Source organism: Gorilla gorilla, chromosome 1 (assembly GCF_029281585.2).
Source record: "Gorilla gorilla gorilla isolate KB3781 chromosome 1, NHGRI_mGorGor1-v2.1_pri, whole genome shotgun sequence".
Taxonomy (NCBI): domain Eukaryota; kingdom Metazoa; phylum Chordata; class Mammalia; order Primates; family Hominidae; genus Gorilla; species Gorilla gorilla.
In genome coordinates this window covers 99,723,527-99,751,412 of record NC_073224.2, presented here as the reverse complement: position 1 = coordinate 99,751,412, position 27,886 = coordinate 99,723,527, and the positions used below count along the sequence as shown (strand labels likewise).

General features: G+C 47.2%; 2 protein-coding genes across 2 annotated transcripts; one reads left to right on the top strand and one right to left on the bottom strand.

The window, feature by feature from the left end:
- Nucleotides 1-1,124: 1,124 nt before the first annotated feature.
- On the top strand, nt 1,125-18,397 carry LOC101132977 (keratin, type II cytoskeletal 8-like). The gene is given in 3 exon segments (XM_055386162.2): nt 1,125-2,049; nt 2,051-2,679; nt 18,196-18,397. Coding segments are annotated over 3 exon segments (1,701 nt in total). The 5' UTR covers nt 1,125-1,179.
- Nucleotides 18,398-20,037: 1,640 nt separating this feature from the next.
- ETV3L (ETS variant transcription factor 3 like) lies at nt 20,038-27,773 on the bottom strand. Its single transcript, XM_004027003.2, has 5 exons — nt 27,431-27,773; nt 27,106-27,343; nt 26,671-26,860; nt 25,844-25,964; nt 20,038-21,122 (listed from the first exon to the last, which is right to left on the bottom strand). The coding sequence occupies exons 1-5, from the start codon at nt 27,486-27,488 to the stop codon at nt 20,644-20,646; spliced, it is 1,086 nt and encodes a 361-aa protein (XP_004027052.1). The 5' UTR covers nt 27,489-27,773; the 3' UTR covers nt 20,038-20,643.
- Nucleotides 27,774-27,886: the final 113 nt, after the last annotated feature.

Below are 27,886 nucleotides of genomic sequence, written 5' to 3'. Positions count from 1 at the left end.
TGGGATAAAAAGAGTGGTAGGGAAGAAAAATATTTGTAGAATTCAAACATATAGTTTAATGGGAAGGCAGTGGAAGAGGAGGTTTACTGAGGTTAGATTATTGAGAGTCTCACAGATGATTCTGAGGAGTTAGGATTGGGTCAGGAAAGGCATCTTCAAGACAGTGAATTCTTTAAAGTCTTTTTTTTTTATTTCAATAGCTTTTGGGGTATAAGAAGTTTTGGTTACATGGGTGAATTGTATAGTGATGAAGTTTGAGATTTCAGTGCACCTGTCAGCTGAGTATTGTACATTGTACCCATTGTACCCTTTGCTTGTCCCCCACTTCTGAGTCTCCAATGTCCATGATACCACTCTGAATGCCCTTGTGTACCCATAGCTTAGCTCCCATTTGTAAGTGAGAACATGCAGTATTTGATTTTCCATTTTTGAGTAACTTCATTTTGAATAGTGGCCTTCAGCTCCATACAAGTTACTGTAAAAGACATTATTTTGTTCTTTTTATGGCTGAGTAGTACTCCATGGTGTATATATACCACATAAGGAAGTAAATTCTTATAGTAATGGAGACTAAAGAATTCAGAACAATCTTCCTACTGAGAATAGTCATAAAACTGAATTAAATATTTAGAAAATATAAAAAAGCAATTAAGATAGGAATTAATAGGCCAACATCTAGGAGAAGATGAAAATCTAGTGAGACATGCCCTTCACTCAAAGTTGTATTTGCCCTGAGAGCCATTTCCAATCTTCCAAACTACGCTGTATTTTTGGTGATGACGTGGGGCTAAGGTGACAAAAATAAAAACCCAAGACCTGCCAAAGGTGAGGCTCTGATAAGACACGTCCATTTTAAACCAGAATCTCAAAGGGCTACACCCTTAGGTGTAGATCAAAACAACAAATATGTTCAAATCTATGAATTCCTAATGACAAAAACAACGGCAATAAAGCAAAGTAAATTGGTTACTTGGAGGATGCTAGGGAACCAGTTTAATTTTTTTTTTTTTTTGAAAACTGGTAAATACAGGAAATAATCATATATGTATTCTGTCTTTCCTATATAAACTGCACTACTGGGTAACTAATAAAAGATGAAGGGGACCAAGAAGCAGCTTCTCCACTCCTTCTAGGATCTCCGCCTGGTTTGGCCCGCCTGCCTCCACTCCTGCCTCCACCATGTCCATCAGGGTGACCCAAAAGTCCTACAAGTTGTCCACCTCTGGTCCCCGGGCCTTCAGCAGCCACTCCTACTCGAGTGGGCCCGGTGCCTGCATCAGCTCCTTGAGCTTCTCCCAAGTGGGCAGCAGCAGCTTTCGGGGTGGCCTGGGTGGCGGTTATGGTGGCGCCAGCGGCATGGGAGGCATCACCGCAGTCATGGTAAACCAGAACCTGCTGAGCCCCCTTGTCCTGGAGGTGGACCCCAACATCCAGGCCGTGTGCACCCAGGAGAAGGAGCAGATCAAGACCCTCAACAACAAGTTTGCCTCCTTCATAGACAAGGTACGGTTCCTGGAGCAGCAGAACAAGATGCCGGAGACCAAGTGGAGCCTCCTGCAGCAGCAGAAGACGGCTCGGAGCAACATGGACAACAAGTTCGAGAGCTACATCAACAACCTTAGGCGGCAGCTGGAGACTCTGGGCCAGGAGAAGCTGAAGCTGGAGGCGGAACTTGGCAACATCCAGGGGCTGGTGGAGGCCTTCAAGAACAAGTATGAGGATGAGATCAATAAGCGTACAAAGATGGAGAATGAATTTGTGCTCACCAAGAAGGATGTGGATGAAGCTTACATGAACAAGGTAGAGCTGGAGTCTCGCCTGGAAGGGCTGACTGAAGAGATCAGCTTCCTCAGGCAGCTGTATGAAGAGGAGATCCGGGAGCTGCAGTCCCAGATCTCAGACACATCTGTGGTGCTGTCCATGGACAACAGCCACTCCCTGGACATGGACAGCGTCATTGCTGAGGTCAAGGCACAGTACGAGGAGACCGCCAACCGCAGCCAGGCTGAGGCTGAGAGCATGTACCAGATCAAGAATGAGGAGCTGCAAGAGCCTGGCTGGGAAGCACAGGGATGACCTGTGGCGCACAAAGACTGAGATCTCCGAGATAAACCGGAACATCAGCCGGCTCCAGGCTGAGATTGAGGGCCCCAAAGGCCAGAGGGCTTCCCTGGAGGCCGCCATTGCAGATGCCCAGCAGCGCGGAGAGCTGACTATTAAGTATGCCAACGCCAAGTTGTCCGAGCTGGAGGCCGCCCTGCAGCGGGCCAAGCGGGACATGTTGCGGCAGCTGTGTGAGTACCAGGAGCTGAGGAACGTCAAGCTGGTCCTAGACGTCGAGATCGCCACCTACAGGAAGCTGCTGGAGGGCGAGGAGAGCCGGCTGGAGTCTGGGATGCAGAACATGAGTATTCATACGAAGACCACCAGCGGCTATGCAGGTGGTCTGAGCTCGGCCTTTGGGGGCCTCACAAGCCCCAGCCTCAGCTGTGGCCTGGGCTCCAGCTTTGGCTCTGGTGCGGGCTCCAGCTCCTTCAGCCGCACCAGCTCCTCGAGGGCCGTGGTTGTGAAGAAGATCGAGACACGTGATAGGAAGCTGGTGTCCGAGTCCTCCGACTCCTGCCCAAGTGAACAGCTGCGGCAGCCCCTCCCAGCCTGCCCCTTCTGCGCTGCCCCAGAGTTTGGGAGGAGGCCACTATGCAGGGTAGCACTGGGAACAGGAGACCCACCTGAGGCTCAGCCCTGGCCCTCAGCCCACCTGCGGGGGAGTTTACTACCTGGGGACCCCGCTTGCCCATGCCTCCAGCTACAAAACAATTCAATTGCTTTTTTTTTTTTTTTTTTTGGTCCAAAATAAAACCTCAGCTAGCTCTTTCAAAAAAAAAAAAAAAAAAAAAGGTGAAGGGGAATTTATCCTTATAGGTGTATTCTATCTAATAAATCAATATATGATGTAATTGGGATATCAATATTATATAACTTCTAGTGAACTAATGGATTGACCATAAATTAGCATAGAGAGACTACTATACACTCTACACAACACTATCTATGAAGTTATCTTACTAAAAGGATACCATTAAACTGTAATCATCAAAATGCAGACTATGGGGCCTCTGTAAGACAATCAGGTTTCTTTAACAAATGAACTGCCAGAAAAAAATTATATTTATATTTTTATATACATGTGTGTATGTATATACATATACATATGTATGTAAAAATCACACACACAGAGAAAGAGAGAGGGAGAGTGAGCAATATGAAGGGTGAACCTATAGATAAAAGGATTAAAAAGATATAATCTGATCATAATGTGTGCACCTTATAAATACTGGTTTAAACAAACACATTGTTTTTAAAAAGCAAATGACATTTGTGAGACAATTAGAATTTCGTACATGGGCTATTTGGTGATTTAAGGAATTACAGTTAATATTTTGTATGATAACAATATTGTGGTTATGTTACAAATAAAGAATTCTTCCTTATCTGTAAAGACACATATTGAAAGAACCACAGAAATTTTTTTAAAAAACGATTAGAGAAAAAAGACAAATTACTTTCTTTTTTTTTTTTTTCTTGAGACGGAGTCTCACCCTGTTGCCCAGGCTGGAGTGCAGTGGCTTCATCTCGGCTCACTGCAACCTCCACCTCCCGAGTTCAAGTGATTCTCCTGCCTCAGCCTCCTGAGTAGCTGGGACTACAGGTGCCCACCACCATACCCAGCTAATTTTTGTATTTTTAGTAGAGATGGAGTTTCACCATATTGGCCAGGCTGGTCTTGATCTCCTGACCTTGTGACCTGCCCACCTCTGCCTCCCAAAGTGCTGGGATTACAGGCGTGAGCCACCGTGCCCGTCTGAAAATATCTATATTAAATAGGATAATGTTATGTGTTGTAACAAGCAAATCCCCAAATATCAGTGCCTTAACCATCATAAATGTATTCCTTAATCACCTAACAGTACAGAGTGGGTAAACACATAGCACGCACACAGCCCTTCCCTGCTTATTTATTCAGGTACCAGGGCAGGCAAATACTCTCCATTTTCAGCACATTGCTTCCAAGGTGGCCCTAAGAGTCATCTTTCCAGCCAGACAAAAATGGGAAAACCACAAAAGTGAGGTTTGGCAGTGGAGACCAGGGGATGTGTAATTAAAATATTTAGGGTTCCCAACCAGGCAGGGCGGCTCACACCTGTAATCCCAGCACTTTGGGAGGCTGAGGTGGGAAGATCACTTGAGCCCAGGAGTTCAAGACCAGCCTGGGCAACAAAGCGAGATCCCCATCTCTATAAAAAATAAAAATAAAAATAAAATTAAAACCTGAAAATATTTAGGATTCTTATACTGTCTGGGATGGAGCAGTAAAGGTACTTAACATTAGACAACAACATTGGACAAGTTAAGAATGCAAGTCGTAATTTTGAGGTCAACCCATTATAAGACAGAAACTGTGTATATAATTTCTAAATTAGTAGAGGACAAAAAAAGAAATGAAACAATTTGTTAAAAATTCAAAAGAAGAAAAAGTAACATAAAAAAACAAGATGGTGGATTGAAACTAATATATTATCAGAAAGTGATTTCCGAGCTTATGAGCATCTAGGAGTTGTAGGATATACGGAATCATTTCTTTTGCTTGGCCACTGCCTTCGAAGTTGAGTTGCCCTTTTCATCCTGAAGGTCACTCTTACAGCCTAACTTCACTTGTGTGTCCCCAGTCTGAGCCAGCCAAAGGCATTCCTTGGCTAGTCCAATTCCTCTTGGGTTAGAGAAAGAGCCCATTGAAAGGTATAAAGCCGGGGTCACAAATGAGTGGTCTGTAGGCTTGTTTGGTTTGGTCTACACAGTGTTTTAAATTGGAATTAGGGTCAACATTTGCAAATGGGGAGATTTCATATAAAAATCCCAATAATTGGAAGACTGGTCAACATGGGGTTCATGTTACAGATGACTACAACCTGTTGGATTTTGTAATAACTGCTCCCTTTGGAACATAGCATGTTCTCTGTTTGCCTTAGTCTCTTTCATGTTCCATTGGGTATGATATGCCTGACCCTGTAGGCCTTTGAGTTTGAGACCCTAGAGCAACCTCATATGGAGCAAATTTTCCCGGGCTCTCAGACATTTACCCCTAGTTCTCTCTTTCTCACATGAATGGGCATTATGTATTGTGGGTTAGTAATAATAACAGCTCCAGTATTGGGCAGGCATTATATACACATCTCATGTATTAGTTATGATAACACAGTGAGAATAGATTTCAGGTATTAAACCTATTTCACCCATGAGGAAAACAGTCTTGAAGAAGTTAAAGAACTTTCCCATAATCACACACATAGTAAGCAGTGGAACTGAAATTTAAACCCAGGTCTCTCTATGCATTTGGAATAAATTTCAATCTTCTGCCCACAGTCAAAGGGACACTGCATGATCTGGCCCTAGCGTTTCTCTGTAACCTCATTTCATGCCTCTCTTTCTGGGTGTTCCCTGGTTCTGCACAAGATTATCTCCTTGTCATCTTTCATGTCTCTGCTTAAATTCCATCTCCCAGAGAGACCTGTGATCATTCCAAATTCGCTCTCCCTTCCTCCTCCTTCTTCTATCCAAGTAGTATGTTGGAGCTGGCTTGTACTGGCTCATATTGGCTAATGAGAGCAATATGGTAAATTTTGTGGAATTTGGCAAACCAATTGAAGTCACATTGGTAGCTTGAATTTGGTCATGGTGGGAGTATTTACACCATGAAAATCAGCAAACATTTCAATTTTGTGTTCTCCCCCAACCCTTTTTGTTTGCTTCATATCATTTATCACAATTTGAGATTATATGTTTAGTTTTTTGTTGTTAGATAACAATACCTTCCAGGGGTTTTGTGATAATTACATGGTTTATATCTATAAAGTTCTTCCAATATTATCTGACATATAGTAGACACTCAATAAATGTTAGTTATTATACTTAATTTCATGAATATAGAGTCTATGTGTATTTTGTTCATTGTCCAGTGGTTTGCCAAAGCCAGCTTGTACTGGATCACAAGAGCCGATTGTATACATCTCTTCCCAGTTCTACATTCACTGATATTGACTGTGGTGGGAGTATTTACACCATGGTAATTGGTAAATTCTTTAAATCAGGATTTAAAAATTTCTGTTTTGGGAGATCAGGGTCCAGCATGCCATTATCTAGTAGAGTGACTAGGATTGAGTAGGTACCCCATAAATATTTGTTGAATTAATAAATGCATGACATTGGCTGGGTGTGGTGGTTCACGCCTGTAATCCCAGCACTTTGGGAGGCTGAGGCAGGTGGATCATCTGAGGTCAGGAGTTCGAGACCAGCCTAGCCAACATGGTGAAACCCTGTCTCTACTAAAAATACAAAAGTTAGCCAGGTGTGGTGGTGGGCACCTGTAATCCCAGCTACTTGGGAGGTTAAGGCAGGAGAATTGCTTGCAGGAGGCAGAGGTTGCAGTGAGCCGAGATTGTGCCATTGCACTCCATTGCACTCCAGCCTGGGCGACAGAGCGAGACTCCAATTCAAAAAATAAATAAATAAAAATAAAAATAAATAAATAAATACGTGACATTAAAGTCCATGTGTTTAATCATTTCATTAGGGTCTTTTCAGCCATGCCTTGAACTGAGTAGGACTGAATGCAGAATTCCTTAACATAGAAGACCCTTTCTGCAGACATCCCTGGGGTGTTAGCACACATTACCTGGCCGCTCTCCAGAAGCAAACCTTAGCATTCGTCCCCTCCAGTTCTGGTTTCTTGGAAATATTTGACAAAGAGGAAGAGAGATGAGAAGTAAGAAGGCCATCATCCTTATGACAGGGTTTGTTTCGAGTTCTCAGAGTTAGCACCCACTATCTCTGTGTGGAGCCTGCCATTGGGCTGCTATTTGGATTTTGCAGCCTTGAGGTTTCTGTGAGGATGCCAAGGTGGATGAGGAAAGGTCAGCAGACCCAGTGTGCATACTAGACTAATGAGAAAATGATGTGTGGAATTGAAGGGAGATGTTTGAGAATCTGTGGCAGAGCCCCTTGTTGTGTGGGGGTCCCTGAGAAGGTAGGCATGGGGCATGGAAAGGGAGGATAGGAAGTAGGCAGGATCTTGTTGAAGAGGGTGCTATTATAAGGCCCTTTAGGGGAAGGTTCATGTGTGGGACTCTCTGTATTAGAAGCAGATGTGAGATCATGTGTCAACATAGCTGTCACTTCCCTTCTTTCAATCTCCTTTATTCTGTAAAATGAGAGTGAAGCTTGATGCTCCCCTGGAGGGTGTGTGTTGGAGAAAGATGCGGATGGAGAAGGGAAGGTATCTTTGTCATTATAATTATTAGTACAAGTATAACACAGTAGCTTCACCACAAAATGTCATTCTTGCTTACACCTTCCAACAACAGTACATGCTTTTACAATATTTACTTTTTTTTTTTTTTTTTCTTCAGACAGTGTTGCTTTGTTGCCCAGGCGGCTGGAGTGCAATGGCGTGATCTCGGCTCACTGCAACCTCTGCCTCCCGGGTTGAAGCATTTCTCCCACCTCAGCCTCTCGAATAGCTGGGATTACAGGTACACGCCACCATGCCTGGCTAATTTTTGTATTTTTAGTAGAGATGGGGTTTCAACATGTTGGCCAGGTTGGTCTTGAACTTCTGACCTCAAGTGATCTGCCCATCTTGGCCTCCTAAAGTGCTGGGATTACAGGCGTGAGCCCCTATGCCCTGCCTACAATGTTTACTTGATCTTCCTACTTGATCTTGTGAGGTAATTATGGTGGGCAGGAAATGTTTACTTTAAAATTTTTAAATTTTATGTAAGTAATATGGTATTGTAGTTTTAAAATCATAAGTATAAAATATATGCAGTGAAAAATCTACTTCTCTTCCGTCCTCTATCCATCCATTTTCTTCTCCCCAATAGGTAACCTCTATTGTTCTTGTTTATCTTTTCAAACATTTTATTTATGTATTTATTTATGTATGTATGTATTTTTGAGGTGGAGTCTTGCTCTGTCACCTAGGCTGGAGTGCAGTGGCGTGATCTCAGTTCACTGCAGCCTCTGCCTCCTGGGTTCAAGTTATTCTCCTGCCTCAGTTTCCCAAGTAGCTGAGAGTACAGGCGTGCACCACCACACCTGGCTAATTTTTTAATTTTTTTATTTCTAGTAGAGATGGGGTTTCACTATGTTGGCCAGGCTGGTCTCGAACTTCTGACCTCAAGTGATCCACCCACCTTGGCCTCCCAAAGTGCTGAGATTACAGCCGTGAGCCATCGTGCCCGGTCCTTTTCAAGCATTTTAGTACCTAATCAAGTCAACACAAATCTATATATGTATTTTCCCCCTTCTTAAACAAATAGTAAAATCCCACATATACTCTTCTGCTCCCACTTTTTTCTCTTAAGACAAACTTGAGAGGTAATTCCACATCAGTACATAATAAGCTTCTGCTTTCTTTTTGACAGTGCATAGTGTTCCGTTGTATGGATGTACCATTATTTGTTTAATCAGCACACCAAAGGTGGACATTTAGGCGCTTCCGATATTTTTCTTTTGAAATCATGCTGCATCAAATTTCCTTGTAATTTTGCACCTGTACCAGTATATCTGTATCATCTCTGTTTCATAGTTGGGGCAGCTGGGGCTCGAGGTGGTGAAATGACATGTCTAAGATCACAGACGGTCATCAAAGCAAGTTCTACAGCCCAGCCACCGTCAGAGTTTCTCTCCAGTACAGCATGGAGCCTGGATTTTAGTTCAGCAGCCCTTGTTGCATGTTGCCATATGCCAGACCCTATCTAGACCCTATCTAGAGCTTGATAGGGCCTCGTCCCTGCCCTGGGGCAGCTTACATTCCAGGGTAATTTGCACACGATGCAGTCAGTGCTATGATAAAGCTAGGCACAGAGGAAAGGCAGTTGACCCTGCCTGTGGGGTCAAGATGAGCTTCTGGGCCGGGAAATATGTAGGCCGGGTGTGGTGGCTCACGCCTGTAATCCCAGCAATTTGGGAGGCAGAGGTGGGCAGATCATGAGGTCAGGAGATCGAGACCATCCTGGCTAACATGGTGAAACCCCGTCTGTACTAAAAAAAAATACAAAAACAAAAAAATTAGCTGGGTGTGTTGGCGGGTGCCTGTAGTCCCAGCTACTCAGGAAGCTGAGGCAGGAGGATGGTGTGAATCTGGGAGGTGGAGCTTGCAGTGAGCCCAGATCGCGCCACTGCACTCCAGCCTGGGCGACAGAGCAAGACTCTGTCTAAAAAAAAAAAAAAAAAAAAAAAAGATGAGCTTCTGAGCAAACTCCTAAAGGATTAGGAGGAGTTAGCCTAAGAAGAGGGCAGGCATGGCCTGTCAGTCGGAGGGATGAGCAGGCATCCAAAACACAGAAGCACAAGGGATTTGGTACCACCAGGGTGCCAAGCGGGTGTTGGGAAGTGGCTGCAGAAGTGTGTCTGTGAGTGCGTGGGGTCCAGTGATGAGCTCCTGGATCCCATGTTGTAGGGAGCTTGGGCCTGGCTCTTTAGGTCTTATCTGAAGTCCATAGACTTTCTAGGAAAATGTTAACTTTTGTGTCTTACTTTTAATGATAATATAAAAAACAAATGAGATAATCATGGTTTGGATCATCTGGGTGGCACTTTATAACCTGTATTGCCAAATGATTTCAGTGTCTGCATTCGTCTTTGTGTTTGTGTTGAGCTGGCACCAAGCAGTGCTGCTTTAGTTGTCTCAGCTAATTAGAAAAGAACAGAGGAGGACTTAATATGTAAATGATGCGTTTGAGCCTGGAGGAGGCCAAATGTCCTCCCAGCAGGCTGAATGAACAAAGGGTGAGCAGAAGTTCCAATAGAGAAAAGTGGTGGGAGAAGTGAGTCATTGCACAGCGTGCCAAACTCCAGAGACCCTGAGCTGGAACTCTCCATTCCACGATCACATTTTGTGCAGCAATTAGTTTCAGCAAACATCATCTGTCACAATACATTAATGTTTTTATTTTAAAATGTATTGGCTTTATAGTTTTGTTTCTATTTAATTGGTAAATTGCCATTGCTTTTATAGTTTTATGTGCCATAAATATATATTTATACCTAGTTTTATGTCTATATCTATTTAAATGACATTATAGTACATATAAATTATCATCACTAGGGGGATAGAGAGATTTTTTTTTTTTTTCCTTTCAGGGGAGCCATTGAAGAGTTTTAAGTTAAATGATCAGTTTGGCATTTTAAACAGAGCACCTTAGCAATATGGAGTATGGATTGGAAAGGGACAAGATTAGACTATCTATAGGGCCTAAACTAAGTCAGTATAGAGTTGTCCAGGAGAAAGCAGATTTCGGAAATGTTTAGGAGGTGAAACTGATCGGATCTGGCAACCTACTGGGTATAGGTGGTGAGGGAAAAGACAGCATGGGCTGACACCCTGGTTCCTGCTTTGGTATAACTGGATGTATTGTGGTGTCATTAACTAAAGCAAGGAACAGAAAGAAAAGGAGAGTGGAAGGCAGCACCAGGTGTTGAGACAAAGAGTTCCATTTTGGACATGCTAAGTTTGAGATGCCTATGGGACATCCAGGCAGCAATGCTCAGTGGGCATTTGGACCCATGACCTTGAAGCTTGAGCCAGAGGTCAGGGCTAGTCATACAGATCTAGGAGCAGTCAGCATTTAGGTGGTGGTTAAGGCACAGAGAGAAGCCCAAACGGAAACTCTCTAGGAAGGATGTGTAAAATACACAGAGCTGTGGACCAGTGTTCTGGAGAACCCCAAAGTTGAGGATACAGAGGAATGCCCAGAAATGAGTTTGAAAAGCAACAGTCTTAGGAAAGAGAGAACTGGGAAGGGATGGATATTGGCAGCTAATGGAACAAAGGGCTGTCCATGATGTCACAACCAGAGGACAAAATAAGATAAGGACAAAAATGTGGTCACTGGATTTAGTACTATGAAAGTCATGGAAAAAACATGGCACCACTCTCCTTCCTAAGCCCCCAGCACAACCTTGGAATCCTTCTTGACCATGTGCTTCCTAGTTGCATCCCAGTCAATTAACTGGAGTTGGCACAAGAGCTAACACCTGCTTGACTTTCCTTGTTTGGTACAGGTGGAGGGGTTACATCACTGGGTCAGGAACAACCCATTCTTGAGACTAGAAGTAAGGACTGGGGGAAGGAAAGGAAGCCCTAGTAGGAAGTACAGTAGACTTTGTTTTTTTATTTGTTTTGTTTTGTTTGTTTTTTTGAGATGGAGTTTTGCTCTGTCGCCTAGGCTGGAGTGCAATGGCGCGATCTTGGCTCACTGCAACCTCCGCCTCCCAGGTTGCAAGCCATTCTCCTGCCTCAGCCTCCCAAGTAGCTGGGATTACAGGCATGTGCCCCCATGCCCAGCTAATTTTTGTATTTTTTAGTAGAGACGGGGTTTCACCATGTTGGTCAGTGTGGTCTTGAATTCCTGACCTCAGGTGATCCACCTGCCTCAGGCTTCCAAACTGCTGGGATTACAGGTGTGAGGCACCACGCCTGGCCAAGGAATTGCGGTAGACTTTGGAGATGAAGGGAGTGGGATGTGGGTGGAGGAAGATTTAGAATAGATGCCAAGAGCTGACCCAGGACTAGCAAAAGGCTTGTGAGGGCCAGATGAGGTTGGAGAGGGAGGAGTTTATGGTAGCAACAAGTCTTGCAGTTAGGAGATTTTCTCCATCAGTTCACAGCAAGTTAATGGTAGGAAAAGTGAGTGTGATTGACACTCAGGGGTTCATACATAGGTTTTACTTTTCCTGATGACCTGGAACAACTCTCCTCAGGGGTCTTTGAACCTGCAACTAAAAAATAAATGGATGGACTGGACGATATCCCTGGCTCCATTGCTAAGTCCTGGCAGTGGTCCATGGTATCTGAGCTGCGTGGGTCTCATGGCACTAGGATGCCCAAAGACCCAGTCTCACCTGTTGCTTGCTTTCTTCTGGCTGAACCCTCCAGGTATTTATGGTGGTGGTCACTCAGTTTTCCCCTGTGGTTGCCCTGCCTGGTCTGAGCCTCCGAAATGTTTGGGATAAAACAATGAAATAATTACGAACAGTCAGTAATTAGCTGCAGCATTACAATTTCAAATGAAATTACAGCTTTCAGCCCAAGTAGCCAGAGGGGAGTTCTATAAAAGTCATTTATTTTTTCAATGCTAAATGAAGATTACTTCATTGATGGCTAGCCTGGTGATTGGAATATTTTCTTTCCCCTTTTCCTCAAAATCTTCTGAAGAACTCTGTCCCCTTTTTGCTTCCTCTTTCTTCACCCATCCCTATTTCCTCCCTCCATCCTCACCTGGCAGTCACATTAATTTAAAATATCTTTTCTTTTTTTTTTTTTTTGAGACGGAGTCTTTCTCTGTCACCCACGCTGGACTGCAGTGGCGCGATCTCGGCTCACTGCAAGCTCTGCCTCCCGGGTTCAGGCCATTCTCCTGCCTCAGCCTCCCAAGTAGCTGGGACTACAGGCGCCTGCCACCACACCTGGCTAATTTTTTGTATTTTTAGTAGAGATGGGGTTTCACCGTGTTAGCCAGGATGGTCTCAATCTCCTGACCTCGTGATCCACCCGCCTTGGCCTCCCAAAGTGCTGGGATTACAGGCGTGAGCCACCGCGCCCGGCCAAAATATCTTTTCAATATTGTGTTAGTGAGGTGGTCCTTGTTCCTAATTTTAAAACAGGAGAGGCCAAATTATAAGTAGCAAATGAGCAGAAAAACGTTCGGTTGCCCTCACCAGCTATTTGAAGACATACCAAAGAGGACAGTGATGACATAACCATACTCTTATTGGTAAAAGTGGCCAAAGGTGGAGAAAGGCCACAGCTGCTGAGGTTCCGAGGACTTGTCTTTGGCTATTGGCATCGGAGGCCAGCACTTGAGCAGAGACTGCGGAGCCAGACTGCTTAGGTCTGAACCCTGGCTCTGCTGCTTGCCAGGAATGTGGCCTTGAGCAAGTTATTTTACCTGTTTAGACCTTAATTTCCTCATCTGTAAAATGAGATTATAGGCCAAGTGTGGTGGCTCATATCTGTAATCCCAACACTTTGGGAGGCTGGGGCAGGAGGGTCTCTTGAGGCCAGGAGTTTGAGACCAGCCTGGGCAACATACTGAGATCCCATTCCTACCAAAAAAAAAAAAACTAAAAAAAAAAAAAAATGGGATTATAATAGTGCAAAGCTGTTATGAGTATTGATTGAGCTAATGTATGCAAAGCACTTAGAACAGCATGGCTTATAGCGAATGGTGTATAAATGTAACTTTTATTTTTTGAAACAAGGTCTTGCTCTGTCACCCAGGCTGGAGTGCAGTGGCATGATCATGGCTCACTGCAGGATCTGGGAGTACAGACATACACCACCACCCCTGGCTAATTTTTTATTTTATTTTATTTTATTTTATTTTTTTGTAGAAATGGGGTATTACTATGTTACCCAGGCTAGTCTTGAACTACTGGGCTCAAGTCATCCTCCAACCTCGGCCTCCCAAAGTGTTGCTATTATAGGCATGAGTCACTGTGCCCGGCCTAAATGTGATTTTTTAAAACTGTGATAATCTTTTGGAGGATAGTTGGGCAATATGTATCCAAAGCCATTACAATGTCATAATTTTTTTTTTTTTTTTTGTGATGGGGTCATGTTCTGTCACTCAGGCTGGAGCGCAGTGGTGCAATCATGGCTTATTGCAGCTTCAATTCCCAGGCTCAAGCGATCCTCCCACTTCAGCCTCCAGAGTAGCTGGGAAAATGTCGTAATTTTTGACCCAGTAATTTCACTCCTGAGAATTTATCTCAAGGAATTAATATAAGGAAAGAAAAAAAAAGATTCTAACCACAGACAAAAGTTTCAAAACCATTTTTATCTGTAAAGCAAATAACAAGAAACAACCTAAAAGATCACCAAAAGGGTAGTGGCTAAATATATGTGAATCAACATGACAGGATATTTGCTATGGTTAAGATGATCAACATTAGCTGCAAATAACTGGTGAAGTGTTTATTAAATAATTAGATGGAAAAAAGTGACCACAGAGTTGTATATGTGTTATGATAACTTTATAAGCACATATCACCTGGCTTTCTCCATTGGGGAATTACAGATGGCTTCTTAAGATTTATTTTTGGGCATTTTAAAGTACGTTGATTTCAGGGCCAGACGTGGTGGCTCACATCTGTAATCCCAGCACTTTGGGAGGCGGGAGGTGGGCGGATCACTTGAGGTCAGGAGTTTGAGACCAGCCTGGCCAACATGGTGAAACCCCATCTCTACTAAAAATACAAAGAAAAAAAAATTGGCCAGGCGTGGTGGTGGGCTCCTGTAAACCCAGCTACTTGAGAGGCTGAAGCATGGGAATCGCTTGAACCTGGGAGGCGGAGGTTGCAGTGAGCCAAGATTGCGCCACTGCACTCCAGCCTGGGTGACAGAGTGAGATTCCATCTCAGAAAAAAAAAAAAAAAAAAGGTTGATTTCTAAACAACTCCTGCAGAGCCGCCCCTCCTGGCTGCTCCCCTACTCCTCCCCACCCCCATCCACCTACAAGCTCGCTTGCCTTCTGTGCAACGTACTGACTTCTGCCAGGCTACCTGTGTGACACAGCACAGATGAAAGTGTCTTAAGGCAGGTACTCTGTTTCTCAGCACCTGGCAGTGCCGTGTTTGGCACACAGTAGGCATTTAATCAATGTTTGTTGAACTGTATATACAGTCATGTGCCGCATAACAGCGTGGTCCCATAAGATTATAATGGAGCTGAAAAATTCCTATCACCTAATGACATTGTAGCTGTTGTAATGTTGTAGTGCACCACACTTTTCATGTGTTTGTGGTGATGCTGGTGTAAACAAACCTATGGCACTGCCAGTCATATAAAGGTATAGCACATACAGTTGTGTGCAGTACCTAATACTTGATAGTGATAATAAATGGCTATGTTATTGGCTTATGTATTTACTGTACTACACTTTTAAATCATTATTTCAGTGTTCTCATTCCACTTATTCAAAAAAATTAACCGTAAAACAGCCTCAGGCAAGTCCTTCCGGAGGTTTTCCAGAAGGTGTTGTTCTCATAGCAGATGAACAGCCCCTTGCATGTTATTGCCCCTGAAGACTTTCCCGTGCGACAAGATGTGGAGGTGGGAGACAGTGACACTGACGATCCTGACCCTGTGTGTAGGTCTGCGCTTGTGTGTGCCTGTGTCTTTGTTTGTTTGGTTGGTTTGGTTTTTGAGACAGAGTCTCACTCTGTCACATAGGCTAGAGCGTAGTAGCGATCACAACTTACTGAAGCCTTGACTCCCAGGCCCAAGCTATTCTCCAACCTCAGCCTTCTGAGTAGCTGGGACCACAGGCATATGCCACCAGGCCCAGCTAATTTTTTTTTTTTTAATTTTTTATAGAGAGGAGGTCTCCCTGTGTTGCCCATGCTGGTTTGGAACTCGTGGGCTCAAGTGATCCTCCCACCTTGGCCTCCCAAGGTGCTGGGATTATAGGCATGAGCCACCACTCAGGCCACATGCTTGTGTCTTTTTTTTTTTTTTTTGAGATGGAGTCTCTCTCTGTCGCCCAGGCTGGAGTGCGGTGGCACTATCTCCGCTCACTGCAAGCTCCGCCTCCCAGGTTCATGCCATTCTCCTGCCTCAGCCTCCCGAGCAGCTGGGACTACAGGCTCTCACCACCACGCCTGGCTAATTTTTTTGTATTTTTTAGGAGAGACGGGTTTCACCATGTTAGCCAGGATAGTCTTGATCTCCTGACCTTGTGATCTGCCCGCCTTGGCCTCCCAAAGTGCTGGGATTATAGGCGTGAGCCACTGCGCCCAGCCCATGTGCTTGTGTCTTAATGTGTGCGCTTGTGTCTTAGCTTTTAACAAAAAAGTTTAAAAAGTAATAAATTAAAAAATTTTGTTAAATAGAAAAAAGCTTATAGAATAGAGATAATATCCTTACATATAAGGATATAAAGAAAAAATATTTTTGTACATCGGTGCAGTGTATTTGTGTCTTAAACTAAGTGTTACCACAAAAGAGTCTAAAGGTTAAAAAAAAAATTAAAGCTTTTAAAGTAAAAAAGTTTGGGAGGCCAAGGTAGGCGGATCACCTGAGGTCAGGAGTTCAAGAACAGCCTGGACAACATGGCAAAACACTGTCTCTACTAAAAATACAAAAAATTAGCCAGGCATGGTGGCATGCTCCTGTAATCCCAGCTACTTGGGAGGCACGGGAATGGCTTGAACTGGGGAGGCGGAGGTTGCAGTGAGCCGAGATCGCGCCACTACACTCCAGTCTGGGCCACAGAGCAAGACTTTGTCTCCAAAAAATAAAAATAAAAATACAAATAATAGATGAATAAAATAAATAAAATAAAAAGTAAAAAAGTTACAGTAAGCTAAGGTTAGTTTATTATTGCAGAAAAAAATCTTTTAAATCAATTGAGTGTAGCCTGAGTGTAGCCTAAGTGTACAGTGTTTATACAGTGTACAGTAATATCTTCAGGCTTCATATTCATTCAACACTCACTCACCGACCTATCCAGAGCAACTGCCAGTCCTCCAAGCTCCATTCATGGCAAAATGTGCTCTACAGGTGTACCGTTTTCTACCTCTTGTGCTGTATTTTTCCTGTATCTTTTCTGTGTTTAGATACACAAGTACTTATCATTGTATTACAACTGCCTATGGTATTTAGTAACATGCTGTAAGGTTTGTAGCCTAGGAGCAACAGGCCATGTGCAGCCTAGGTGTGTGGCAGCCTGTACCATCTAGGTTTGTGTAAATATACCCTATGATGTTTGTTCAAAGATTGCCTAACAATGCATTTTTTCAGAATGTATCCCTGTCATTAAGCAATGCATGACTGTTTATTTTTATATATTTAATTGGGAAGACATCCATGAAATATTGTGTTATGGAGCAGCATGTATAGTATTATCCATGTCCATTTGGGCACAATCAGGATTGCCTCAGGCAGGTCATTCACAAGGTATTCCAGAAGAAGGCGTTGTTATAGCAGATGACAGCTCCATGCATGTTATGGCCCCTGAAGACTTTCCCGTGGGACAAGATGTGGAGCACTGAAATCTTAGGTATGAAATATGTATATGGTGCTTGAATTTTTTTCTTCCCCCTGGGTCAGCGTCTTCATTAGGGAATGAAAGGGGGAGGATGGGGATTGTCCTCACTCTCACCAACAACTCAGGACAGCAAATACTTTGCTTTTGTTTTTAAATCTCCAAGGTGGGCCGGGCACGGTGGCTCACGCCTGTAATCCCAGCACTCTGGGAGGCCAAGGTGGGCAGATCCCCTGAGGTCAGGAGTTTGAGACAAATTTTGTATTTGTAAAAATACAAAAATTAGCCTGGCATGGTGGTCCGCCCCTGTAATCCTAGCTACTCGGGAGGTTGAGGTGGTAGAATCACTTGAACCCAGGAGATGGAGGTTGCAGTGAGCCGAGATCATGCCACTGCAGTCCAACTTGTGAGACAAAGTGAGATCGTGTCTCAAAATAAACAAACAAATAAATAAATAAACAAATCACTCAGGAATAAATTTTAAAACTTTTCTCTTCACATATATACTCATTTCTAAGGGATTTTCAATTCTGTAATTGAGTGGTCATGGTGAAATGGAAAGAACATTAAGTGATAATTAGGAAATGTATGTTCTACATTTGATTCTTCTCTTGTTTGGTTTTGAACAAGTACCTTCTTCTCTCTGGGCCTGTGAAGTTATGGGACTTGAACTTGATGCTCTCAAAGGTCCCTTCTGATTCCTAACAGTGCAGCCTGGGAGCCTGACTCCCTGAAACTCCCGAGGCCCAGGTGTGTATCTGCACGTGCCTTTGGTACGGTGGAGCCGAGTGCCGAGGAGCAGGGCTGGCAGGTGAGCTGACTCTGCTGTGTCTCGGCCCGGTGTCCACTGTCCTGGAAGAAGACTGAGCATCCACAGCATTCTATCCCCAGATGAGGCTGACAGTCACAGTCACAGATGGCCAGAGGATGTGATGTCACCTGGTTGCACCAGAAACAAACAGGCTGCAGAGTGTGTTGCTATGTTAGACCTGTACTCCTTTGGTGGATAGTCCATGATTTGCTAAGGGGGTTTGAAATGGGAAGGTTCTCACAAAATGTTTTTCTTCTGCAACTCTCTTCCTCCTCTCAGAGGATTCCAAGGTGGGCATCAGTCCTTCACCTCAGAGTCGGCTGTGGGCTCTGCACCCAGTCTAGGCCGGGGCTCTGAGCTCCTCTCGACCGCCGGTACTGACTCTGGCCACCAGAGGGCACTCTTGCCTTGTGGAGACCAACAGTCTTCTGAGTCCGAGGAACCTGGTTCCCATCTTTGCCAGAACATCTGGATTTGCTGAAGCCTTTCTCTACTTAAGTGGTTCTCCACTGGGAGCAGTTTCTCCCGTCTCCCCAGGAGACATTTACCAATGTCTGGAGACAGTCTGGTTGTCCTAACCGGGTGGGGGAGGGTGCTCCTGGAATCTACTGAGTAGGGGCCCCAGATGCTGCTAAACGCCCAGGAATGCACAGGACAGCCGCCCACAACAAAGAATTATGCAGCCGAAAATATCAACAGTGCCAAGGTTGAAAAAGTCTGCTCCACTCGAATCTATTGCCTAGACGCAGAGTGCACCACCTGGAAATGTAAGTCCTCTGGGGCTGAGCTTTTAGTCTCCCAGGTTCACCTACTCCAAAGAGAAATTTTAGAAGAATGACCTCGAGGCATTTCCCATTGCCGGAGACGTGAGGGTCACAGATACCACAAAGCAGTGAAGAGGCAGTGGGGTCTGGCAGAGGGGCATGTGAGGATCCCCATGAAGGAGAACAATTCTGTCCCAGGAGCTGGTCTCTCTGAACAGGGCCCAAACCCCATGACAAAACCATCCAGTTCCTTATGCTGGAGCAGACAACACTAGCTCTTTGTCTCCCAGAACTGGGCAGGGTGATGGGAAAGCCCCTGGGGGCTCGTCCTTCTTGCAGGGCCAGGGATGGGCCTGTGGCTTTGGGGGCAAGTGAGAAGTAGTTTTCATTGTAGCGCTGGGAACTCTCAGGAGAGAAACTCTGTGGTCCCCACTTTCTTGGCATCTGGCATGAAGGAGGGAGACTGAGATGAAGAACTCTCGTAGATCCTTTCTCCTGGCCTAGATCCAGCTTGGAAACCCAGGACCTGTGTGCTGTGTCCATCACCACCTTCCTGAGGAGCGAGGGCCCATCCTGCCCCCCTCTGGGTCTCTCCTTTCCCAGTTCCATGTGTGGCCCTGTGGCCATGCATATGCCACTAAGAAGGGCTGAGAGGCTGCAGAAGCACGTGCTCAGGGTGTCCCTGAGAGGGATGCACCAACTCCTGGGACTGAGGAACAGGGACAAACATTGAGTAAAGGGGCCCTCTGTGCCACACGAGTCCATGCTCCATGTCATAGAAAGGGAGTGGGGACAGATCCTAGGCTTGTAATTGGCAGCCTATTGACAGTAGGGTGATGGGATCAACAGTCATGGCTCCTGGGGCACCCCTCTCTGTTGGCATGTCCTTGTTTGGGCAAAAGACCCTCTCTGTCACATGTCCCCTACTTCCCAGGCACCTGATGCCTCACTGCTGCTCTGCTTGGCATTCTTAGGGCCTGGGGTGTAGAGGAAAAGGGGCCCCTGACAGCATCCTCCTCCTCCTCCTCACCCAACCCTTCTGCTCCAAGGTGGTCCACAGGGATCTGAGGGCCGTTCTTTAAGGACCCCTGCTGTAGTCTGAAGTTCCTCCTTTGAGGCGGGTTTCCCACTGTGCCCAGGAAGCTCCTCATGCCCTGGCTTCCTTCCAGCCTTTCTGTCTGAGAGGAGATGCTGGCAGGAGGGAAGAGACTGGCTGGTGGGATGTGTAGCTCCACTCCAGGCCTCAGGTCCTCCTCCAAACTCCTGCTCGGGCCTTTTCCCATCACACCAGTCCAGAATGCAGGAGGAGCACAATGGGAGGATGGGGGTCCACTGCAGGGGGGGTGGTCAGCCAGAGGACAGTTTGCAAGGGCATTTTATTCATGGTCACAGTGGAGTATTACAGAGCAGAGAGGGCCAGTGTCTCCCTACCCCACCTGCCTGGGTCCTGGGGAAATGGAGAGAGGAGGAAGTGCCTGCATGGGACAGGGGTTTCCAGGGTCTTAGAAATCAGAGGGATGGGAGAGAAGTTGCATGGAGGGGTGAGAAAGGGACTGGAGACCTTAGCCTGGAATAGGGAGATGGGCCCCAGACAAGACTCAGGGAACACAACCACCCCTGTCCTCTCCCCAGGCTAGACCCTTAATTTTCCCCCTTATGTGGACAGGATGGAAATTATAGAAACTTTATTCTCGTCTCCCTGAAGAAAAGTTGAGATTAGGAATGTCTCCTTAGTCTGCTTAGCAATATGGTGAAAGAGGAGGGGCACCCTGTCTTGGTTTTTCCCATTTCTACATTCACACCTTCCCTGCAATGCTCCCCACCTTGGGTCCAACTCCACCCCTTCAAATCCTGCAATTTCAGCCCATGTCCAGGTAGGGGAAGGGGCTAACCCAGAGGTGGTGGGCAAGAGGAGAGATGGACTTTGGAGGACTCCTCCCCAACTTCCCACCTTCCTCTCCAGTTAAGGAGGATCCAAGGGCCACACTGCTTTGAGGTTCTCCAGATTGGGGGAAGTAAGGCTTTCCTCCCCAGTTTTGAGTCTGCAGGTCTCTGGGCAGAAGACCTCCCTGGGATCCAGGCATCCCTTTGCCTCCATCATGGGAGCAGGCTTTACTTCCAGCCCCTCGGGCCTGAGGGACAAGAGCCAAAGCCTCTCACCCGCACCCTGTCCCAGCCCTGCCAAGAGAGGAAGCCCTGGAAAATGCCAGGCCCCTGGGAGGCTCCTAGGTCCTGGGAGCAGGATGTCTGGCTTAAAAGCCCCTGGGAGCTGCTGCTCTGACGGGAGAGGAGGCAAGAAGGGCCCCGAGAGACAGGTCCAGTTGGAGGGCAGAGGGGGCGGGAGGGGAGGAGTGAAGGAGGCAACACCAGGCAGCTCGCCTTGGACGCTCCCCAAATGGCAGCAAAGGCCCAGCCGGCAGGGGCCTGGGGCAGAGCCAAGTCCTAGAGAAAGAAAGAGAGAAAGGGTCAAGGGAGCCCAACCTCTCGCAGATGTTCCTTGCTCCTCCCATTTCCCAGCCCTTCTTGTTTCTTGCTTGGAAGTCTCTTCCTCGCCCCACTGCCCTTCCTTTTCTTTCTGTCTTATTTTTTTGAGAGTCTCTCTCTGTCACCCAGGCTGCAGTGTAGGCTTGAACCCCACCTGGGTTCAAACGATCCTCCCACCTCAGCTTGCTGAGTAGCTGGGACTACAGGTGCCTGTGCCACCATGCCCGGCTAATTTTTGTGTTTTTTGTATAGATTGAGTCTCGCCGTGTTGACAGGCTTGCCCTTCCTTTTATGCTTTTCTTTTCTTTTTTCTTTCTTTTTTTTTTTTTTTTAAACAGAGTCTTGCTCTGTTGCCCAGGCTGGAGTGCAGTGGCGTGATCTTGGCTCACTGCAATCTCCTCCTCCCGGGTTCAAGCAATTTTCCTGTCTCAGCCTCCCGAGTAGCTGAGACTACATGTGCATGCCACCACATCCAGCTAATTTTTGTATTTTTTTGTAGAGACAGGGTTTCACCATATTGGTCAGGCTGGTCTCGAACTCCTGACCTCAGGTGATCCACCTGCCTTGGCCAAAGTGCTGGGATTACAAGCATGAGCCACCATGTACAGCCCCTTTTCTGCTTTTCTTTAGGCCTCATCATAAATATCACTCTTTGGAGAAGACTTCTGAGACTCCTAGCCTAGGCGAGAGTGCCTGCTGCCTGCTCTCATCCCTCCATGAACCTTTCCTCCAAGGGCACTCGGCTGAGTTAGGGTCATGTAGTCATTTGTGTGCTTTTTATTTAATGTCTGTGAGCCCAACTCTTTGGGGGCAGGGGCTGTAGTTGTTTTATTTTCCCTCGAATCTAGCCAGTCTGGACATAATCAGTGCTCAAGAAAAATGAGTCCAGTGAATAAGGGAAGGATATTCTCTGCTATATCTCAATGGTTCCATTCTTCACTCCCTACCCCTGCAGCAAGGGCCTCCAGTCTAGCCGGGCAAAGAACTGGTTGTGTGGCCTTGGCCTTGTCATTTAAATTTGCAGTCCTCTGTTTCTTCATCCATAAAATCCCCTCTCCTAGCTTGGATTAAGCTGTGTCATGGGTAAGAAGAGGCCCTGCAGAGTGCATGACGGGAGGCCCAGGGCAGGTATGGGGAGCCCCAGCCTCCTTCTTCTCTGTCTCACTCTGGTCCATAACTTTCCACCTCCAAAAAGGCTTCCTTCTTCCTGCTCCTTCTAATCCTGCCTCTTTCCCTCTCCAACCCTGCCAGGGCCCTACGATAGGGCCTCCCAGCTGGGGGCCTTGGAGATGACTATATAGAACTTCACATCACTTTCTGTATTTCGAAAAGCCTAACTGCAATTCCACATTTTTCTTAGCAAGACCACATCATTTAACTAAAAGAACAAGCATCAACCCAACTTAGTCACATTGGTTGGGCTATAGTGAATAAAAACCGGAGAAACAGGCCAGGTGTGGTGGCTCATGCCTGTAATCCCAGCACTTTGGGAGGCCGAGGCGAGCGGATCACCTAAGATCAGGAGTTCGAGACCAGCCTGACCAATGTGATGAAACCCCGTCTCTACTAAAAATACAAAAATTAGCCGGGCGTGGTGGCACGCACCTGTAATCCCAGCTACTCGAGAGGCTGAGACAGGAGAATTGCTTGAACCCGGGAGGCGGAGGTTGCGGTGAGCCAAGATCACACCATTGCACTCCAGCCTGGGCAACAAAAGTGAAACTCTGTCTCAAAAAAAAAAAAACCTGGAAAAACAAATTAGTTATTACTTAATATGTCCAGTGTATTTGATAAGAAGAATATTTCTGAAGTCAGATCTATGTAGGGAGAAAACAGTGGCAGTGATCCTCTAGAAGAACAAGTGTGGAGGCCCCTATCCGAACACCCTCTCTCTGAGTCATTGTCCTTTTCCTTGGGTCCTTAGATGAGGTGGAGACTGCTGTTGCACGGGAAGGCTGTGTCCCTCGGCGCTCCTGAGGGCATGTGGAAGAGATATTTTTATTTCTAAGAGTCCTCCTCTCATTCTCCCACCGGTTCCCAACCTTTCCCAGCACTGGCCCTGCAGCTCCCTGCCTCCGGCTCAATAGACCTGGCACTCCCGGAAGCAGCTTCCTTTCTTGGCACCAAATGCTCTGAGTGAGGGTGGAGGTGAGGGGCTGGCACAGGCTTCTGGAATCTCAGTCTAGAAGTGGGGCATGTGGCTGCTTCCAATCTTCTGGTGACCTATACCTGCTTAGCATCCCTTAGGGCCAAAGCATAGGCAGGGCATGTGTGTTTGCCTGCAGAGGGGAGGGAGGTGCAAAATAGCCCACTCCAAGTGGGGCTTGGGAGGGAACACTTTTTTCTTTCTTTCTTTCTTTCTTTTTTTTTCTAACACTATCCACCTGGAGAGGGAACACTTTTTTCTTTCCCTCATAGTTTCCTAAAGAGAGAAGCTCTCTGCCCAAGGCATTCCCAGAGCTGGGACGGGGTGGGTGGGGGTGGAGAAACAGGGAGGACTGTTCAGGTGCTATTTAGCTCCAGGCTGCCAGACCAGGCCCAGCGAGTCCCAGCAGGCCCTGGAGTACCCGACACCCATGGCCTCAGCTGCACTCCCAGGGGTGCAGAGCTTGGGCCCCCAGCAGCTCGGGGTGGGTGAAGGCCATGGATCCTCCTTCCATGAAATTGGTTGGAGTAGAGGGGCAATTCTTTGACCTCTGCACAAGAGCCTTGGTTTGGCCGAGTGTCTCTGTGATCTTTTTCACAGAAAATCTGATATTGTCAGTTCCCAGCTCACAGCCTCTGTGAGAGCTGATGTCTGCCTACATTTCCACCTTCTTCTCCCACTCATTGGCCATGTGTTTCTGCACTGGCCTTCTCCCAGTCTCTCTGTTCCAGGGCCATTGCACGCACTATTCTCTCGCTCGCCCTCTGTTCCAGGGCCATTGCACACACTATTCTCTCGCTCGCCATGCTCTCCCTACTCCCTCTGAGCTAAGCTGACACTCACGTACACTTTGGGTGTCATCTCAAGTGTCACTTTGTCAAGGAAGTCTTCTCTGATGCCCTCGGCACCCTGCACTTCTCGTCTGCAGCAGTTAGCACAGTTATAATCACTTATCGATCATTAGTTGAATATCAGTACCCCCCTTGCCTATAAGTCCTATAAAGGCAGTGTTGTTCACATTGGCTTCCTAGCCCCTAGGACAGTGCCTGGCACATTAAACAGGGGGTCATTAAGCATCTGTTGAAAGAAGAAATGAATGAGTGAGTGAATGAGTGAATGAACCCTATCTTCCCAATCTCTCTCCAGCTGAGCCTCCTTCTTCATCCCATGGCCCTTGTCTTGGTTACCACCCCATCATCTCCTGCGTAGATTATCTTCAAAAGCCTCCCAACTCCAGTCTTATGCTTCCTCCAACCCAAACTCTACACACACACAGTCATCTTTATAAAATGAAAGTGGCCGGGCGCGGTGGCTCACGCCTGTAATCCCAGCACTTTGGAAGGCTGAGGCAGGAGGATCACCTGAGGTCAGGAGTTCAAGACCAGCCTGACCAACATGGAGAAACCTGGTCTCTACTAAAAATACAAAATTAGCCAAGGTGGTGGCGCATGCCTGTAATCCCAGTTACTTGGGAGGCTGAGGCATGAGAATTGCTTGAACCCAGGAGACGGAGGTTGCAGTGAGCCAAGATTGCGCCATTGCACTCCAGCCTGGGCAGCAAGAGCAAAACGCCATCTCAAAAAATAATAAAATAAAGTAAAATAAAATGAAAGCCTGACCATGGATCTCCCTCCCAGTCCCTCCTGCCCACAGGAGAAAGTCCTGCTCCCTTAGCATGGCTTGTGAGGCCTCTGTGGCCTGACGCCTGTTTGCCTTGCCAGCCCCGTCTCTCATCCGTCCTGCTTGTTCCCACCCCATCACAAGACTTGCTCTCCAACAGCAAACTACCAGCAGTTCTCCAGATTTGCTACACTTGTTCACAGCTTTTTGCTTTATAAATGCTATTTCTGACTGGGTGTGGTGTCTCACACCTGTAATCCCAGCACTTTGGGAGGCTGAGGCGGGTGGATCACCTGAGGTCAGGAGTTCGAGACCAGCCTGGCCAACATGGTGAAACCCCGTCTCTACTAAAAATACAAAAATTAGCTGGGCGTGGTGGTGCATGTCTGTAGTCCCAGCTACTCAGGAGGCTGAGGCATGAGAATCACTTGAACCCGGGAGGCAGAGGCTGCAGTGAGCTGAGATCCTGCCACTGTGTTCCAGCCTGGGCAACAGTGAGACTCCGTCTCAAAAAAAAAAAAAAAAAAAAAAAAAAAAGAATAAATAAATGCTATTCCCTCTGCTTAGGCATCTTTTCCCACCTCCTTCACCTGCCCCAGTGTTGTGTCCTCTGGGAAGCCCCAGTTCCTTCTCTGGACCTGAATGTACAGCACCTAGTGCTTACCTGAATGCCAGCAGCAGTCGCTGGCAGTAATCCCATCTCTGCTCCCCACTAGGTTCTGAGCCTCATGAGCCTTTCATCTCTGAACCCCCACACCTAGTAAATAGCTGATGTTCAATAAATGTTGGTCGAATGAATGAATGAGTTACATAGTATCCCTTGTCTCATGCCCCCTCAGCCATGTACTCAGTCAGGAGGGCCCTCCCTCCTCTGGCTAAGATCCCCTGGGCCCTCCCAGCCTTGAACACTCACGGTGGACGCTGCTGCTGCTCCCCTTCTTATCCCCAGAGGCCTCTGGTGGCCCTTGGGGGGTCTGCTGTCCTGTCAGCTGCTCCACCATGGCCTGATGGGTGAATAGCATGCTGTGCAGGAGCTGAGGGGTGAGAAGTAGGTGTGAGGTGTGATGGGCTCTCCTTGGCATGTATCCTCCAGTACACTCTGGTACTGTTAGCCAGTTGCTAAAACAATGAAATACTCTCATACCGATTTTTTGTTTTTTTTTGAGTTGGAGTCTTGCTCTGTCACCCAGGCGCCATCCTGGCTCACTGCAACCTCTGCCTCCTGGGTTCAAGCGATTCTCCTGCCTCAGCCTCCCTAGTAGCTGGGATTACAGACATGTACCACCACGCCCAGCTACTTTTATATTTTTAGTGGAGATAGGGTTTTGCCACATTGTCCAGGCTGGTCTCGAACTCCTGACCTCAAATGATCCGTCCACCTTGTCCTCCCAAAGTGCTGGGATTACAGGCGTGAGCCACCACGCCTGGCCTCTCATACCCATTGTTAAAAGCCCACTGCCACGGCTGCCTACAGTCTCAGATGCCCTGGGCCCTTCCCTCTGATCCACCCCTAAAGGAGTGGCGCCTAGCACAGAAGGAGCCACCCTTTCTCACAGGTGGGTCCTGTACCACCTGGATTGTTAATACCCCTGCCTCTGGGGCACTCAGGGTCTAGGATGCAGGAGGAGAAGAAAACTGGAGGCTGATGGGCCCCAGAGGCAAAGAGGAGGGTGGGGAGCCTCCTGCGCAGAGGGGCAGGACCTGGTGGAGCCCTGAGACAGGGGCCACCTCCGCTCTTACCTCACTCTGCACACCCACGGGCACCAGCGCTGGCCGACACAGGGCAGGGGCCCCCAGCGGCAAGTGGGGGGATGGCGGCGCCCGCACTTCCCACAAAGGATAGTTGACTACGATGAGCTTGCTGAAGTTGAACTTGTATGTGAACCTTTTGCCTTTGGTCTTATGCAGGATCCTCTTATTGTAGTAATATCTGGAGAATTCGAAGTTGAGAATAGAGTTGGCCCAGCAGTCAGAGAATAGAGTCAGGGACCCAGTCACATTCTCCCCGCTAGCCGGGCTGACCCTAAGCTGTTCCCCGAGAACCACTAGGCTGCTCACCACAGGCCAGGACACTTCCCAAGCCTTGGAGGGGTGGGAATCAGCAGGGGTGCCAGAAACCACGGCCCTTTTCCTTGAAATCCCCCCTCTTTGGCCATGTCAGCCGCCTCCTCTCACCTGAGGGCCCGGCTCAGCTTGTCATAATTCATCTGTGGTTTGCATTTCCTGCGGCCCCAGAGGCGGGCCACCTCATCTGGATCCTTGATGACAAATTCCCCGTACTCTCCCTGCTGCCAGGCGATGACATGGCGGAACTCTTCCTTCTGCAGCAGCTCCAGGATGAAGTGCCACAGCTGGATCTGCCGGGAGCCTGGGGACGACTCGGCTTTGTAGGCCCAGTCAGGGAAGGCCAACCCTGGGTGGAGAGGGGAGAGTGAGGGCTCTGGAGGCCCTGCCTTAGGCCACCGTTGGAGCAGGGGGTAGGCCTGGCCAAGAGGCTCACCTGAGATCCATTTGCCGGGGTTGGCTGGGATGCCCTCAGCCAAGCAGCTGCAGTGCATGGTCCACTCCGGCGAGATGGGCTGTGTCTGGGCCTTGGGGAAATGGTCACCACTTAAGAGGAAGGGAAGGAAGGAGGCAGAGGGGAGGACAGTGAAAGAGGAAGGAAAAATGGAGGGAAAGAAGGAAGGAAGGGAGAGGGTCAGGAAAGAAAGAGAGAAAAGGGAAGGGACAAGAGGTTGCCAGTGAAGGCGAGAAAAGGGAACCAGAGGCAGCAAGCTTCCCTATACCCAGACAGGGCCCAGCCTCCTCTGGGGACCTCCCCGCTGCCCAGGGCTGACTCGGACTCAGGGCTTCTGGCTGAGCTACTTATACAGATGGAGAGAAGTGCAAAGGGTCCTATATCCTGCCCCTGCTGGGGGATTTAGACAGAGAATGAGATCTCTTCTTAGGGCTTAAC

Coding starts and splice junctions, on each gene's coding strand:
- ETV3L (XM_004027003.2), bottom strand. CDS start 27,488: ATGCACTGCAGCTGCTTGGCTGAGGGCATCCCAGCCAACCCCGGCAAA. Junction 26,861..27,105: donor AAGCTGAGCCGGGCCCTCAG/GTGAGAGGAGGC, acceptor CGAATTCTCCAG/ATATTACTACAATAAGAGGA. Junction 25,965..26,670: donor CCGTGGGTGTGCAGAGTGAG/GTAAGAGCGGAG, acceptor CTCACCCCTCAG/CTCCTGCACAGCATGCTATT.